General features: G+C 33.4%; 1 protein-coding gene across 6 annotated transcripts in view; it reads right to left on the bottom strand.

Moving 5' to 3' along the window:
• The window catches only part of NFIB (nuclear factor I B), a 219,464-nt gene that overhangs the window by 2,240 nt on the left and 199,724 nt on the right, over positions 1 to 17,500 (bottom strand). For all 6 annotated transcript variants that reach the window (XM_015594522.1, XM_015594523.1, XM_015594524.1 and 3 more), the window contains one exon: positions 1 to 4,234. This exon is cut by the window's left edge and continues 2,240 nt beyond it. In XM_015594522.1, the coding sequence (XP_015450008.1) occupies positions 4,105 to 4,234 (130 nt within the window). In that variant the 3' untranslated portion in view covers positions 1 to 4,104. The remainder of the gene's footprint in view (positions 4,235 to 17,500) is intronic.

Raw genomic sequence — 17,500 nt, 5'->3', positions numbered from 1 at the left:
CAAGCACAGGAATCTGTGAAATAACTCCTAACATGGACAGATTTTTTTTTTTTTTAATACATAACTTAAGAGACTGGAGAGTTTTAACTCAAGTCCAGTCTCTAAACAAGGAATATTCTTGTTTACTTTAAAAATGGAAACAACATATAGTTCCATTATAATTGTTAAAAAGTTAGCTTTACAAACATGGGAATTTTAATTTAAAAAAAATTCTTAACAAAACTATACAGTGTACAAATTACTGTCTACAAGGTAGGCGGTTCATTAAGAAGACCTTTCGCTCTTCTTGCTACTTGCAGCTTCACAGATTCATTCACATATTTTTTTTAATGGAGCTGCCCACCCGAACATTACCCCATAACTATATTGCTATAATTAAGATTTTTGCCATGTCTTTATGTACAGTCTCCTTCACTGCCTTTTATTTACTTATTTTCCTTAGACAAGCCTCAAACGCTCATGTCACTCCAGATGAAACACTTCAGAGGCACTGTGAGTGGTGGGCTGCAAAGCAACGTAACAAAAGCTGAACAGTGCCACGGGACTGGGGGCTGGAGACATGACCCCCTACTGATGCCCTTGGGTGACCTTCACCATCCTGAAGCTCTGCAGTTCTGGGTAAGGGAGGGGCGTGCAAGACCTGCAAAAGTGGGACCCTTAGTCAGAATATACTTCCTGGTAAAAGAGGAGGCCGAAAAATGGATTCGAGGCTATATATATATATATATATATGTATATATAGCAAAATTTTAATAGTTTTATTTCAAAAAGAGAAAAAATTGATTAAAAAATAAAAAGCAACACTTGAATTAGGACTTTGTATTGAAGAGGCAGGCAGGAATACCCACAGTGTGTAACTTATTTAGCTAGAACTGCTCATTCACTGGCAAAAAAGAGAGCGAGTCTGCTCCTAAAAAATACTGCGTGTCCTGTGAGGTCGATGTATTCACCTAAAGATACACAAAGAGCTTGGCTGAGATGATACAGGGCAAGTATCACAGAAATGATTTGACTTACTTTTGAACTTGCGCTGCTTGGATCCTGATGTGCTAGTCAGCATTTGGGCTATCAAACTGAATGGACTAATCAAAAACAATTCTCAGACCCATAAGCATTGTTCTTGTAATTAAATGATATGCTGTGAGAACAATGGACAGTTTATTTTATTAGGCCATGGCCTGGAGGAAGGGGTTCATGGAGCTCCTCAAGACAGCCCACCATGCGTCACTAATTCTGAAAGATTTTCCTTCTAGGAATGAATTCCCTCAATGGAACTTGGGGGAGGGGTGGCAAAATAAAAATCAGTCTCCATTCACCCTCTATGCCTCGGGGGAAACTAAATCAAATATATATTTGAGGTACCATCCCTTAAAAAAAACCCATCAGCATCTAATGGGCTTAATTCATCCACAGGAACATTAATTGCTTAAAATTCTACATTTGTCTTCTGCTCTGGTTCCCAGTTTAAAAGGGCAGGTAAAATGAAAACGTAACAAGGTTTATTTTTTTGTTCCTTAAAAACTGAACTTTGATTTTAATTTTTAAGTCCAAATACATTTAATAATAGCAACACTCTGTTTAATCTTCTGGATGTATAAAAAGAAAATTCAAGCATACTGCCATCCATTTGAAGTAGTGAGTCACGGATAAATCATATATTATTGTTAATGAAATGAAGAAATAGGGAAGAGAAGTGGTGGGCAAAGAATACGGGAGCACTCCCTCCAGCTGAGATGATGTGTTTTGCAGGGAAGGTATGCTCACGTGTTAAACCTCTAAAGTGTGAAACATCCACTATGTGAATATTTCAACAGATATCTTTGCCAAATATGAGACAGGCTCACTCTCTACTGTGGATTTGAAACTCAAGAAAAAAAAAAAAAAAAAAATTTAAAAATTAAAAATAAGACAGTTCATTTTAAGCCAAGTCTGCCTCCAGGAGAATTTCTTGTGTTCACTTGTTCTTACTATTTTTTTGTTGTTATGAAAACCAGAAATGAGTTCAGCTTGCACCCCAGGTGGGAAATTAGAGAAGGGGGAACCTGTGTAAGTTGAAGTTTGTCACAGTAGGCAGAACAGTCGCTTTGCAGCCCAGGCCCATCTCAGGGTGCACTGCTTCACAGCTACACTGTAAAGTGTTAAAAATCCTCCCACCCACCCCAGAATATATATATATGTATATTAAAAAAAATCCCCTGTCCATCTCTCAGTACACAAAAGGACCTCATCACACTGCAAAAATAGCAGTACCCACTTTGGTCAATTAAAACAAACAAACAAAAAAAAGCATACATTATTTTTTTTTAAATCTGTGTACTTACCTATAATAACCAATACAGCTAAAAGCACTACCTACATAGGCAAAACTTGGTATTGCATAATTCGTATAAATTTGAAACCCCTCCCCCCAAATATTAATTGGAAGATGAAAAACATGAAAGGTTAATAGAAAAAACACCAAAATACTGAAAATATTGCTGGTCGATTACAATTTTTAAGCGGCAACTATACACAGCCATGATATGCTTTATAAATGTGAGATAAAGGTATAACTGTCTAAAAAATCCATGATGTCACACATTTTTTTTCGTCTGGAGTACAAAATATTTTATCATAAAAATGGTAAAGATTTAAAATGATAATAAATGCAGCAAAACAAGTGTAGTGATGTCACTTTTTTGTTTTTTTTTGTGTTTTTTTTTTTGTTTTTGTTTTTTAGATTTCAAGGCAAGGCACGTAATGTGGACATTATATCTTCGTGCAAATTAGGATTACTGGAAAGAGTATTTTTAATTAAAATTTTCAGAGACATAGAGGCAAAATGTGTCTGCCCATGCACACTACAGATCTGTCAATACAAGAAATTTGTTGAACAAGGCTAATGTCTGAAAGCACCATGCAAGTTATCAGCACCCTGATTACATTTATTTTCTCAAGAGTGCGTTTTTATATCCTACACCCTGGCATTCCCAGTTTGTAAACTGTAAGCTACCCTTGTGACATGGATTTGCCTGCCTCTGTCTCTATAATGCAGATTTTTATAGAACCTTTTGTATACCCTATGGGTTCTTGATGCAACCAGTAATTTTAAATAAATAAATTCTACCTCCAAGGAGGCTGCAGCTAAACCAACATAAGTGCTGTGTTTTCATTAATTTTTTTTTCTCAAGCACATGATTTGTCTTGATTTAATGCCTTTTAAAATGCCCTCAAAAACTGAGGGGAAAATAAATTCGTTCAAAATTATTTTAAATTCTTTTTTTAATCCCCTCAATTTAGAGTCCAAGGGCTGAAGGACTTATAATCATGATTCCCCTTTAGATATAAATTTATAAATTGCACTTGCCTCTGTTAAGTGTTTCTTTTGTGGGGAAAATATTATATTAATTTTTACTGTTGCATGCAGAGATAACACTTCACCTACATAGAGGCATTTCTTCCATAGAGCCTTTGTGTTCAAACTGTTTTTTTTTTCTTTTTTCTTTTTTTCTTTTTTTTTCCTTTTTCTTTTTTTTTTTTTTAAGATTTCAAACTGGGTTACACACTGGAAAAGGCTGGGTTAAGGGCCAAAATTTAATAAATCTGTACTGATAACTAAAGGCTACAGAGATTTTATATATTTTTTTTTAACTTTTAGAAATCAGAGTGCTTATAAAATGGCTGGCTCATGGCTCTGTCACCCAGCACCTCTGATGCCGCCTCCTAGCCTTCGTTGGTGAAATAACCAGGAATAGTGATTCCATGCGTAAACAACAAGAATACTAAACCAATAAAACTAGCTTATCATGCAAATATTAAGGCATCTAGAAAGTCAGTTAAAATATATTGTCATAGAGACAGAACATCTATTTCCCAGCGGACTTCATGTAACAAAGGCTACGTTGCAGGGGCTGCGATCTACCATCAGTGAAATATCATCGACCCTTTTTATGCCATTACAGTTTCAACCTTAAGGGAATTAGTGATTGTAAGTGCTGCAATTGCTGGTCTATTATCTTCTTTCTTCAGTTTCTTTCCTTTCTCCCTTTTTGTTTGTTTTGTCCAGTCTTCCTCTTTTACTTTTTTTTTTAAATTTCTTAAACTACTGTCGTATTTCATTTTCCCTCAGTTGCTCGTTTCTGCTTGAAGGAAAGGTTCTCCAATTATGTTCAAACCGTAATTTTGGACATTTGCCGGTAGGATGGGTGTCCTATTTGATACTTGGAAAGGAACCAAGCTAGCCCAGGTACCAGGACTGTTGGCAGGAAGGAGGGAAGAGAAAAAGAAAAAATACAATGTTAAAATCTACAACAATATTAGAAATCTAAATTCCATAAGCATCGATATACTATAACTTTTTTCAAAATTAGTTTACTATGAGATAAATATGCTAAATTATAAATATTATGCATATATACACTATATGGTCTATTTCTTTCAGAGAAGGTAAGACTAATTATGAAGCAGAAAAACCTCAGGTTAGGCTCATACACAATTGCTGAACTCTGATTGACGATATTCTTCCCCAAACATTTAATCTACTTAATGTACATACAATACGATTTTCTTGTCAAAAAAAAAAAAAAAAAAAGCAACGAATCTACAGTGGTACCAATATAGTTTGCCAGTTATACTTTGATCTTGTTTTACTTTTAATTCATAAGCAATTCAGTGATAAGATGGGTTTCAATTTTTTACCTTTCAGTTGAATAAAATTGAATGCCGCAGTGAAAGTTAATTTCCCTCACAACATGAAAACATACATTTTTCAGGAAGGCCAGTGGACATGTTATTTGCAATGCTGACACTACTAGAAGCCTGAGCATTCCCTGAACTTCCCCATCAGGAAGGTTACCATATCTGAGCTGCTCTGAGTTTGGGGAGTTCGGAGAGGAGGGTGGGAGGAGTACTGAAGGAGGTAAGTAGGGGCTATTTAAGAAAAATGGTTGAAAAACAGTTCTCTAATTACTACTGGCATAATCTCTCCTTAAACAAGTATCATATGGAAGAAAATAACACCAGATCTATATATCACAAAACAACCCATGCCATACATACATTTTGGGGTATATCTAATCAGATGTAATGTTCGTTTCAACACTCAACTCGGAATGAGCGTCAGCTAAGTAATAGCTCCATAATCATGAACCAAGAAACCACCAAACTGACAATTCTATACCCAGTTTTGTCATGGTCTGGCATGAAGACATAATTTCAATGTTTTAAAATTAATTTAGTAGCCACTTCTTTATTTTTGCAATCATGAGGTGAGGGATACTATTATTGTAGTTATCAATTTAGATACCCTCATTTCTTCATATTTGAATTCCAAAGGTATAAAAATCTTTATGGAATATTAACTTGAAGGAATGATTTTGTCCAAAACGAAAGCTTGGATTTAAAAATAGAATTTGATAATATAACTTTATTTACTCTAGTGATAACTCTAAACAAAATGTGGCTTATTACTACCTGTCTTGGTACATATTTGAGTTAATATTTCAACAATAATAAAAATTCGCCATGATATTTTATGCTCAAGGGATTTTATGATTAGACAATGAGCTCCATGATAGCAAAGTCCATCTCTTCTTTTGCTCTCCATCTAATATACTACCTAGCACATGGTAAATGTTCAATAAATTTTTGGATAAACAAACAAATTAAGTGTTCCAATCATGCCCAATTCTGTAATTTTTAAGTGCTGCTCATAATCACATATTTTCACAAATACACTGTGATTTGGCCCCTATAACAACAAACAAACAAACAAACAAAAAAACAGGCATCACCGAACTTAAAATTAGAGATGTTTAGCATTAACACAAATTGATTATTCAGTATAAATTAAATAGTAATTCAAACAAGGAATAATTCAAACTAAAAAGATATGTCCTCCTTATCTGATGAAGAATCATAATTATAAAGAATAACAATAGTTGTTATTGAAACCTTTTCTAAGAAACTTAATTGCTTTCATATATTTCTTTCTTCCCACACATACCTCTTCAACAATTATTTCTGTGCTTTGCACTACTAATTGGGAAAAAAGTTACATGATGAGTCATGAAACTTATTTTCTCCTCAACTGAACTTCCACTACACTTTGTTACATAGTACTATTATAGCATTTATTATTTCATATCATAATTATCTGTATCTAAGATTATCTTTCTGACTGAAAGGTAAGCTCGTAAAGAAAATGATCTTGTTTTATCAAGATCATTTTATCAAGAGTCTGGCCATAGCTGATATTAATCATTTCTTAACAAATAAAATAAATTTCGAAAATGGATATGCATTATTTTTAACCTGAAATAGGATGTATGAAAAACAAAATGAAAGACTAGCTAAAATTGATAATTCTTGACAGTAAAAAGCAATGTCAACAACAAGCACATCACTTCGCAAAATCAGTAAGAGTACCGATTTTGAAATGGGCTCTAGAAAGTCATCTAGAGATTGCATACTTTAGAAAAATAAATTACATTTTAATGATTGAAAATAGATATGACTCCTTAAATGGAAAAGTCTATCTACTAATGGCAGAAAAGACAAGAATTCAGGGTTTATTTTGAAAAGCTTTCTTACTCAGTTCTTTAGAAGAGACATATGTTACTGTTCGTTGGAAAATACTTAATAAAAATAAATCGATACTAGTGACTAACAGAATCATGTCTGTAGAATATCTAACAAATTTAATTTAGATGTTTATTTAAACCTTTCAAACCTCTCATCCTACATTAAACCACGTCAAAATTGCAATGTACAATATATTTGTCAATACTGTTTATGAATCTTTGGGGGAAAATAAATCTCAAAGATTAACACTATGCAGACTCCATATATGAGTTTTACAAGTCTCTTATTGCCAATTTGTAAGTTAAGTTCAGAACTATAAGGTACAGACATTTTTTAGAGTTTTTTGGTAGTTTCATTGAGAAAAATCAGGTAAAATGAATTCAAAGATTATGATAAAAATGTAAAGAGAAATGTTCAATCAAATGAAATAACCTCTATCATTTAATTTCAAAAAACAATGCTTCAAATTGTATAGATTTTCAGGTAAAAATGTAAGAGTGCTTTTTACATATTTAATTCTCTATATTTAAATAAATGACAATGACCACCAGTATGGATAAAATAAACACACATATTCATATTCATTTACATATTTAAATTAGTTATATGTAAAATGATTAATATTAATTCATAATGGAATGAGAATTATATAGATAATCTTATGTTCAATCCAATAACCTCTGCCTCTATTTACTAAGAGAAATGAGAATAAAATTGAAAGATTTCAAAATATGTAAGGTCAAATTCATCTACTTCAGCAATATATCAAGCATACATTCACTTTGTTTTTATTACATTTTCCATTGCCAAATTAACTTTTTTTTTTGTCAAACAGAAAATAAGTATGACTGAAAGTTGAAAGCACATCTTTAGAAAATATAAAAGGCCATATCATTAAAAAAAAAAAAAAAAAAAAAAAAAAAAAAAAAAAAAAAAAAAAAAAAAAAAAAAAAAAAAAAAAGAACATAAGGACTTTGAGAAATATCTGGCACAAAAAAAGCAAAAAAAGATTTTGACAGTACCTTAACACTAAGCAGAATTCACCCTAATGACTTCTACTCTATGCATATAAAATTTTAAAAGATAAAACATCTGATATCATAGATAATATCTTCATATTATTCTGACCAAATGTGGCTGTCCTAGAAAGGAAAGAAGCAAAGAAACAAACAATTTTGACCTTTAGCTGCATTAATGGTAGGTAATGGTCCTTCTTCATTTTATATGATCAGATTACCTCTGAAAAACTGTGTTTCTTCTAGGCACCACTCTTCAAGAGAAACAAACTCTATGGCATTTCTTTGGCAAAGAAACTCACCAAATAAAGTAATTTAAGGAACAGCTAAAGCAAGACAGGTAAGACAGGACAGCTGAGCTGGAAAGAAATGCAGACCTCTTCTGTATGGTTCAGGTGGAAAGAATTAGCACAAGGGAGAAACTTCCAGAAGATAAACATGCTGAGGTACCATGCTAAGAGCGGTACCATATTCAATGTTTTATACATATGCTATGTTACTTAATACTCTCAGTGAACTCTTGAATTTGCCATCATTATCCCTATTTCACAGATGAGAAAACTGAGACTTAAAGAGCTTAAGTAACTTGCCCAAAGTTATCTACCTAAACCTCAGATATGAATCAGTTCTGTCTAATTTCCAGAACTACTTAACTATATTATACTGTTTTTCTGGGAAGTCATATATTGACCCATCATTAGAAAGGACTTTTGAACGGAGTTTTCTGAAGGCAAAGTGAATTTGCTCCAGTAGACAGTGAATTTCTCCTGCTCTGTACGGCTCTATCATAACCTAGCTAATGCTGCAGTGGGCTTGTACACAGAATAAGTGGTTGGTCTGGGTGATCAAGAAACACTGAAATTTGAAGCATCTATCTCCTCTGAAAATAAATCTAGTTCAATAGTTCAAGTTCTATTAGAGTGACCCTATGGTGAAAATGAAAGGAGAAGAAAATATCTACTTCTTCCTTTTGAAAATGATATGTTATTTATATATTTCTTATCCTGATAAACTGGATAAGATAGTTGGTCTTCACATCTCCAAGGAGTAAACAGACTCTACACTTTTCAACGAAAGAAATAAAATTGCTCTGGGCAAGTCAACATTTAATGGTTGTGCTTTTAAAAATTCTATATTCTGTGCTGTGTCTTCTAGGCCAAAAAGGATTGGGCCCTTAACATTTAACTAAGTCACCACCCAGGAACCATGGGGTGCCAAATAAACATATATGGAGTCATAAGTTGAGTAAAAAACCAAAAAAATAAAGGCTTCACTCCAACTCTTAGTCTTAGGTGAGTAAAACAATAAGAGCTTTTTCTAGAACAGCAAAATTCATTTATTACTAGTCTGTGTTTATCTGATAATGGGTTGGGAAAACTATTTGTCAAACATTTTTAAAAATGTCAAAGTATTCAGTATACTAATACATTTAAAGGAAGTAGTAACATCACTCATTCAGGTTTTATACATTGATTTAATCATAAGACTATCATATTTACTTCAAAGATAGCAAGTCCTCTTTCAAGAAGCTTAAAAAATATTATAGCAATGAAGTACATATATTCATACATACTTCAACTGTATCAGTAGTCACATTACTTATAGATATCAATAAAAATAAGCAATGGCCCAGAAGCATGGACAATAAAAAAATAAATACCGTAATTTAAAAGAAAAATTCGTCTTTAATTCCTTTGCACCTGTTTCAAATATCCCCAAGAAGGAAAATGTTTTACTTCCTTGGCTAAATACTACTAATTTTATTTCTACAATATTAATACACAGATATTAGTATCTCTCCCAAAATGCAACAATAAACAACTTTCCCTATTAGTAGCTAAAATCTGCCTGGAAAAAAACAATCAAATGCAGGTTAATTAATTTAGAAACCATGCTGTCCTAGATTATATGTGTGTGCATCTGGACTGGCTACTTACTTCAGTATAATTCAAAGGCTGCAGAGAGTGTCTTGTGAAAAAAATGCTCACTCAAGACACGTGGAAGGAATATATGGATAGTATTTAAGTACCCATGTATTTAAGAATTATTTTATATATCTATGTTATATATTAAGAATATATTTAAGCATTCATTAATATATTAAAACAAAGAAAATGATACTTAATATAATGGACTAGTTGCTAATACTTGTATGCCAGGCACTGTTCTGTTCTACATGGTTGACCTGCTTTAAAGTTTTCAATCCTCAAAACAAATCTCTGAGAAAAGTACCACTATTTTTCTGATTTTACATGTGAGGAAACTGAAGTTAGGAAGTTAAATGTCTTGCCCAACTCATATTGTTATTAAGTTGTAAAAACCAGGATTTGACCTCTAGGATCTGTATTTTTACCCACTACGCTTTACCTCTTTCAAGAAACACACTTAACTTTTATCATGGGACAAGAATTTATATTATCCCTGAATTATGTCTAAGATTCTATAAATTAAGGTCCATATCACTTAGAAACACTGAAATTCCCATGGAAGTATAACTCTTGACTTCAACCTTCAACATAAATAACTGTATTTTATCCAATTCCAGATTCTTTACAGGTGAATGTAATATTTGCCATTTTTTTTGTGCATACAGATGTGGCTAAGTCAATAATTTGCTTGAGTTCTACTTCAGATGAGACTAGTCTAAAAGTAAGATAATAAGACATCCAAAGTGCTTTACACAGGTCTTGGGTTTCTTTGATTTATTTCCTCCATTTTAAAGTCTCATTATTGCCATCTGAATGATCCTATTTGCATGTAAGATGATTTCTAATGATTATTACTATTTGTAATAATCTGTATCAGAAAGCTCCCTGGCCAGCTCTTACCTGAACTGCAAAGTACTCTTGTGGGCTCTCTGGGAAACACCAAATATCATAAACTGCAGGTGGCTCATGGAATTATTCTAACTGCAAGCAATAGCACTTCCTAGTAATGAAAGAGAAACGTATTTGTTTCTTAACTAAGTAGGTAAATAGCCTTCTTTATTGCTACTCCTTGGGGACCAACAGTTTTAAAATAACATATCAAAACAGTAGGTCGTCAAAGCTCATTAATTTATATTCAATTGTTTCAGAAGTGTTTTGTTATTCAGCCATCCTGGATTGAATGTTAACTTTACCATGTGTAAGTATCAGCATTTTCGAAGTAAAATCATGGCAAATGCCAGTGGAATATTTTATCTAATGAAGAGCACAGGGTAGGAAGAGCTCTTATGTATGGGACCACTGCAACGAAATATTAAATGTACTCATTGCAATTACTGTACTCTTTTAGCAAAAAGCTCCTACAAAATCCTAGAAGACCCTTCAACAAGGCAATCTATACACTTAACGTAATAAAAACTTACTTCCTGAAAATGTTTAATTTAGACATAAGAAAAATACCCTTTCCCGAAATAGGCCAAATCAAGATTTGTAAAGAATTGCTTGATATTTTTCATGTTTTAGAACTGAAAACGAAAGAATCATTATGAAGACGACTATTTGTAAATAAATTACAGTACACACACGCACATACATATGCGACAACTTATGTAGCTGTGGGAGGTTTTAGCCAATTAAAAAATATAGAATTATCAGGCTCAAAGTAGTTATTTGATCTCCTCCCACAGACTGTACCACAGCAGAGAACCCGGCGAGTGGATTTCCATTCCCTTTCTCTAGTCTGTATTCGTTTCTATCCCTGGGCTTCTTTTCAGTGCTATTGTCACAAGGGCTACTGCTCCCCTTATTAGCATATGTGAGTCTTCAACAGCAGACAAAATTCTCTACAAAAACAGTGCTTCCAAACAGTGCCTTTCACTAGGGAAAATCACCCAAAGCATACTAAGTTAAATAGAAACGTAAGTTTTATACAAAAGCAAGAAGTGATTCTTTCCCAAATGATTTTCACTTAAAAGCAAAAAGCATTGTTATTTGCACAATTTCACCTCTAAATGAAAAAAACCTATTTATATCAGAATTGTTAAGTATAAAATCACAAATGACTGAGGAACTGAACATGTTTCTATATTCTGCCTGCTACTCTGTTCACAGGGGCAAAAAAGTCTGCGACCACGTAAAACAAAAAGGAACAAAGAAAGGATAATTGTAACTCTGTGAAGTTTCTGAATATTCGAAATCTGTGTTCTTCAATTTCTTGTACTTAAATAGGCTTTCGCCTTTCCTTTTTTCTTTTGTAATTTGTTATTATGCTTATTATTATATCGACTCACTCTATGCTTTCTTATTTAAATAAATATGGCTAAAAATTCACTATATATCTACTAACAGCACTAGCAATCACGAGAATCAGAAAAGGTAAGTTAATAAAGGGTGCCTTGACTGCCGATGGAGCTGACTTCTTAGAGACGTAATACATATGCAAATATGGCACTTCACATAAAACATCTTCCAATAAAGTAGGTGTTTAACATACTTCCTTTCATCGCAAAGGGTTAATCAGCAAGGTTTACATTTGGGAATTTTCTGAATCTCGCTCCTCCCACTCCTGTAGTGCTGCCAAAAATCATCTGACAGGAAACGTAAGATTAAGTTTGTCCTACCTAAGCGAACAAAGAGTGCTCTGAACAGGCCACCGGTTTACTGCAGAGCGGGAACTTTTCTAATCCTGCTGGAATCTGCAGTGCTGCTCAGAAAATATCACGGAAAAAGTTGTTTTCTTTCCTCTAACATCTTGTCTCTGGATCCTCTCATTTTGGTCACACCACAGATCCTGCTGCTTCTCCCGTAAAGGTTAACTTAAAGCTCCAAACATAATCATGTGGAAAATGGACATTATTGATTCCTATGGTCCATTGTTCCCCTATCCTAAGTCCCTGAAGTTCAAGTTCAATCTGGAATTACATCATGTCTGGTTTCTCCTGGTTACCAGACGGCTTGAGACGTGACCACAGCTACAGAAAAAACAAACAGCCTTCTTCACGCTTCGGCTCCCCTATCGATTCAAACGTAAACTTTTTTTCTTTCTCTCAAGTATGCTTCAAGTATGGAGCATGGTTAATTTAGAGATTAAGTTCCAAATTAGATTATCTAATGGCATCTTAATGGATTGCTGACCCATTTCCTGTGGGATGGCAGCATGCAAGTCTGGCTGGAATACAATTAATTTCTTAGGAAGTGTTCTGAAGAGTTTCCTAGATAAAAAGGAAACGTTGTGTTGTGCAAATCTTTCTTTATAAATGGAGAAAGTTAGGTAAAACTACAACAAATCCCAGTGTGTTTTTCAACAGCCAGATCACAGATATTGCAGTGGGTGAACACCATATAAGATTATTTTTAAGAACAATAACATTTTTATTTTTGATTTTATAACAGGTGCAAATGATTTTGATGAGAATGGCATAATTCTTTTAACTAGATTATTCAGATACAAAGAGTGACACTTGTTAGCAGCCCTTTTACCAAACAATGGTCATGTGCAATTTTGGCTTTTGCAATTTTCCTTCTTAAACCAAAGATTCTTCAGTTCATCTACCTTATCAGCATTTCTATCATAGTCCCTGAGTGGTGCTAGGGGCCCAGAATGGTGTGTAAAAAGTTGAACATTTTGAACACACTTTAGAGCTGACAGCTGAAAAGGAAATTCAGCACTCTGAGAATAAAGCTCCCCCCAGGAACTCTAGGAACAACCCAGCTGTTATACTGTAGTTATATGTCAAGATAACAAACTGAAAGCAGGAAATGCTAACCTAGTGAATTCGTAGAGATGGTCTAAGTATAATGTTGAAATGAAAGTTAACTCTTAATACTACCTATGGACAGGTCACATTCTCCCTTTATCATACAAGTGCCATATGTATATGTCTGTGTGTGTACACACATATACACACATGCGTATGTACCTATGCATACACATGTACCATATGCACACACATACATACACACATACACATACATTTTTATACAAACATGGTTTGCAACACTATATTGCAGATTGTTTTGTTGTTTAAATATTCATTCTTAAGTCATTGAGAATATATATTTTACAAAGAAAATTTTATAGACAAAGCAAGTAAAATGGTGGGTTTGGGACACTGTTATGCAAATAAGATTATATATATAAAACGAATGTTATTACTCCTTCCTTTTTGCCCCTCCCTCTCCTGACGAACCAGATCCAAATAATCTTTACTGGCTGCTAAATTTCTCCTGGGAAATCAAGCAACTCTCCAGAATTGCAGTAATAAACGACAATTTCTTACAAAAACATGTGTAAAGTAACTACAGAATGAAGTATTCAACTCATAGAAAGGAACTGCTAACACATGTAACATGGAAAATAACTGATAAAAGTCTCCTTGGTGCCATTCAATTATGGCATCAGCAGAAACACAAAAATCCTTCCAATTATTTCAGTAAAATCTTCATTTATTCATTATTTCAGAGGCTGAGCAAATGGTTTGTGTAAACATATCCTTCAGTAACACGCGCGTGTTTATTTTAGCCATCTGAAGGCTTCTTCTATGTTTATATAAGCCATCAGACACATACAGCCACTCACTTGTAGCTTTGCCTTTTCCTGAAAGGGGTGAAGGGGGAGAAGAGGGAATGAAACAATAAATCCAGTTTCTCTTTTGCATAAAGCACTCCCTCCAACGTTTTAAAATAACTTATGTTTATATTATTCTTGGACTGTCCTTTGGCTTTCTTTTTCATTCAATTATATTGCTCTTTCATATTTGATAGTACAAGCTATGTTCTGGCCATAGTTTCAAGAAATAAAGCCAGTTAGGGAGTTAACTGCTGTATTTGTTTATACCCACATAACTCACATATGCAACAATACAATTTGTCCACATCAGAGGACAAAGCATAGACACAACAGTACCCTTATGAACAGCATAAACGATTCATCATCTATTCCCCTCCTCCTAAGAACTGAGCTCCCCCTCCTGACTCAGGCAAAAGTGAGCCCTGCACCAACAGATTACTCTCTAGGTTAACTGTGATACCTGACCTTTCCGTTAGACAGAAAAATTCACGTAGGTGAAAGCAACACACGCGTGCGCGCGCGCACGCGCGCGCGCGCACACACACACACGCACACGGCTCACAAAATTCTAAGGTCAAAACAACAAAACACCTTCAGGGTTGCAACCTAATAAGTCTGTGAAAACTTTAGTCTAAAGAAGTCAGCTTTGGTTCCTAAGGGAATGTTTATACTTGGAGGCGGGGCACTGGCAAGGAGGAGGATGGGGGAAATCATGCAGCTTTGATTATACTTGCATAGCTCCCTCGGCACTGAGATTTTTCAATCCCCAAAAGTTGCTGCATTTGACATGGAAACACCTCCACAGGAGGATTGGTATAAAGCAGAAAAGGGGGCGACCATGGCAAATGATTGTATGAGGAAAGTAATGGCAACAAACAACAACCAAACAGAATAAAACGAAGTGAAGTCGAAACACAAAGCAAAACCAAACACCTTCTTTGGCTTTTCTACTACAAAGTCTCCAAGGATTACCTTTTGTGAAAAACAAAAAGCAACAACCACAACAAAAAGAAAACTCTGATATTTTCTTTATTCCAATATGACATTTTTTATAAGGCAAATTATTTAATTCTTTGGTTGAATATATCTACATATCTCACATATTTTCAATTTATTCAGATAATTTTAAAGTTGTAGCACTACCCTGATGCTTTTAGATGACTGTTATGTGCCTTGAAAATAGTAGTGTTACAGACATTTATGATTTCCTTTTTTCTATATTCTTTCTAGAAAAAAAAAATTAAGTTTCATAAAAAACCACAGGGCACAAATTATAAACCATAAACAAATTATGAATATGTTGTGCCACAGACATGGCCTATTTCTATTATCAAATATTGGACACTACTTGTACTTATTTTTGAAAACTGTAACAAAGCAAAACAAAGTGCTATCACATTTGAGTACTCTATTCCGAACTGTATGATACTTAGATTTTAAGAACTGTGAGCATCTATATCACTCACACAGCATTTGGAACAGCCCATCAAAGAGATTCAATAAATATCTGTTGAACATATAAATGTGAAGCCTACCATTATGAATTACATGCCTTCTGAATAATGATAAAAAGGGAAGAAACAAACCAAAAGTTACCTTTTTAAAACTTTTTGAATCATTAAGGCCATTCTATATATCATTATCTACTAATAAAAAAATTATTATTTTGAGAATGGGGAAAAAAGACATCTTAACTAAATGAATTCTGAATTTTTTTCTGACTTATCATGACCTGAGACTGATTACTACACCAATTTTTCACCAAGAAAGGGATTTGTAACATGAACAATGTTCTCCTAAGAAGTGAGTTTAGTCATCATATTAACTCACTCTGATACATGTGTTCTGTGGCAATTCATTGTCCACTCACCTTTTCCTTTTTCGGGATATCAATTTTTTTCTTTGAAAAATTCCTAGAAACTAGACGCTGTTATATTTTAAATCTCTAATAATTTATACCCTTATTTGGCTTTAATGTACTTTAGAGGTGCTATCCTGTTTTAGATAAGTAAATGTTAATCAGTAATCCACAGATGTGAAAGTCTACACAGCTATAGCCACATTAAAAAACACAAGTACACTTCATCTAATTTGCAATTCTTGTAAACGGTTAAGGTTTGTATGCAGACATGGGACATTTTGCTAACAGAGCATGGAATATAAGGAAGTTATTTAATAAAATTAAATCCAAACATAGGGTTATCAATCCAATTATATTAATTTAAAAATATTTGTTAAGACTATTTAAATAAAACAATTTCACTGAATTTAATTGAGTATTAATTATTAAGACTTTATATCAGATGCTTTCATTGAGATTATCTTCTTTTTTAAAAGCATATATTATATTTTTTCCAAGTGGAGAAATTACATATTTCTTTGGGAAAAAAATCAAAATATGTAAAAACGTACATATTGTAAAGTGGATGTTATATCACTCTTTAAAAGAGAAAAAGTCATATTGCATTCATTTTAGGTAGTGAATAAAAACTTGTTTTAAAAAGAGTCCAACTAATTTTCTGAGTTTTACCTGAGTAAAAGTGAACATTTTATTAATTTAATTATTTTAAACTCTACTCATCAGCAGTTTCTATCAAGCAATATGGAGATGGGCAGCCCACTGATAACTGATATCTGAGTATGTACTTTTAACAGAGCCACGTTCAGTGAAGAGAGGATTACAAACACAGCAGGGCTGGAAAATTATGTTGGCTCTACTTTTGGTGAACTCCTTATGGGATTACCTCACTCTCATCTGTAAATTTTTATCTCTTATTACGTATGATTATACCATGAATTTTAATTATTTGTTGTTTGACACAACTTGTTCTTTATTAAAATAATACATAAGAAGCTGATGTAGCACTACTTACTTTCTAAAACCATATGAGACAATATTAAAACTAGTCTTGAAAATGAAATTTTAGAAAAATTTTTCTCAGCCAATCAAATATAGTCAGTTCTCAATGATTCTCATCGATGTACAAACAGAAGTTAAAACCTTAAATCAAACTCCTTCTTTAGCTATTGATTCCAACAATCTTCCCACTCCAGAACTTATGAGTGCTGCTAATAACAGTTAAATTGGCTAATCTGAACATTTTCTTCTACCTTTTTCCCTCTGACAGGGGAATAAATAAATGAATAGTAAAATGGCTTGAAGTTAGCAGTCCAGGAAAGGGCTGAAATAAGAAAATCTATAATGTAAAAGGCCCAATGCTTTATCCTCAGATAGCTAAAAAATCTTCCCTAGAACTGATTTCATATTTCAAGTCCTAAACTCTAAGTGTAAAATCCCCTTCTTCAAGAATAATATATGAATTGTTTAAAACATTTGACAGCACTTAGAAATTCCAATGATTAATTAGCATATGTTATAGTCCCAAATTAATTTGAAGTTGCATTTACATAAGAAATAGGAAGAGGGT

Source organism: Pteropus alecto, unplaced genomic scaffold (assembly GCF_000325575.1).
Source record: "Pteropus alecto unplaced genomic scaffold, ASM32557v1 scaffold95, whole genome shotgun sequence".
Lineage (NCBI taxonomy): Eukaryota > Metazoa > Chordata > Mammalia > Chiroptera > Pteropodidae > Pteropus > Pteropus alecto.
This window is presented reverse-complemented; position numbering and strand designations above follow the sequence as displayed.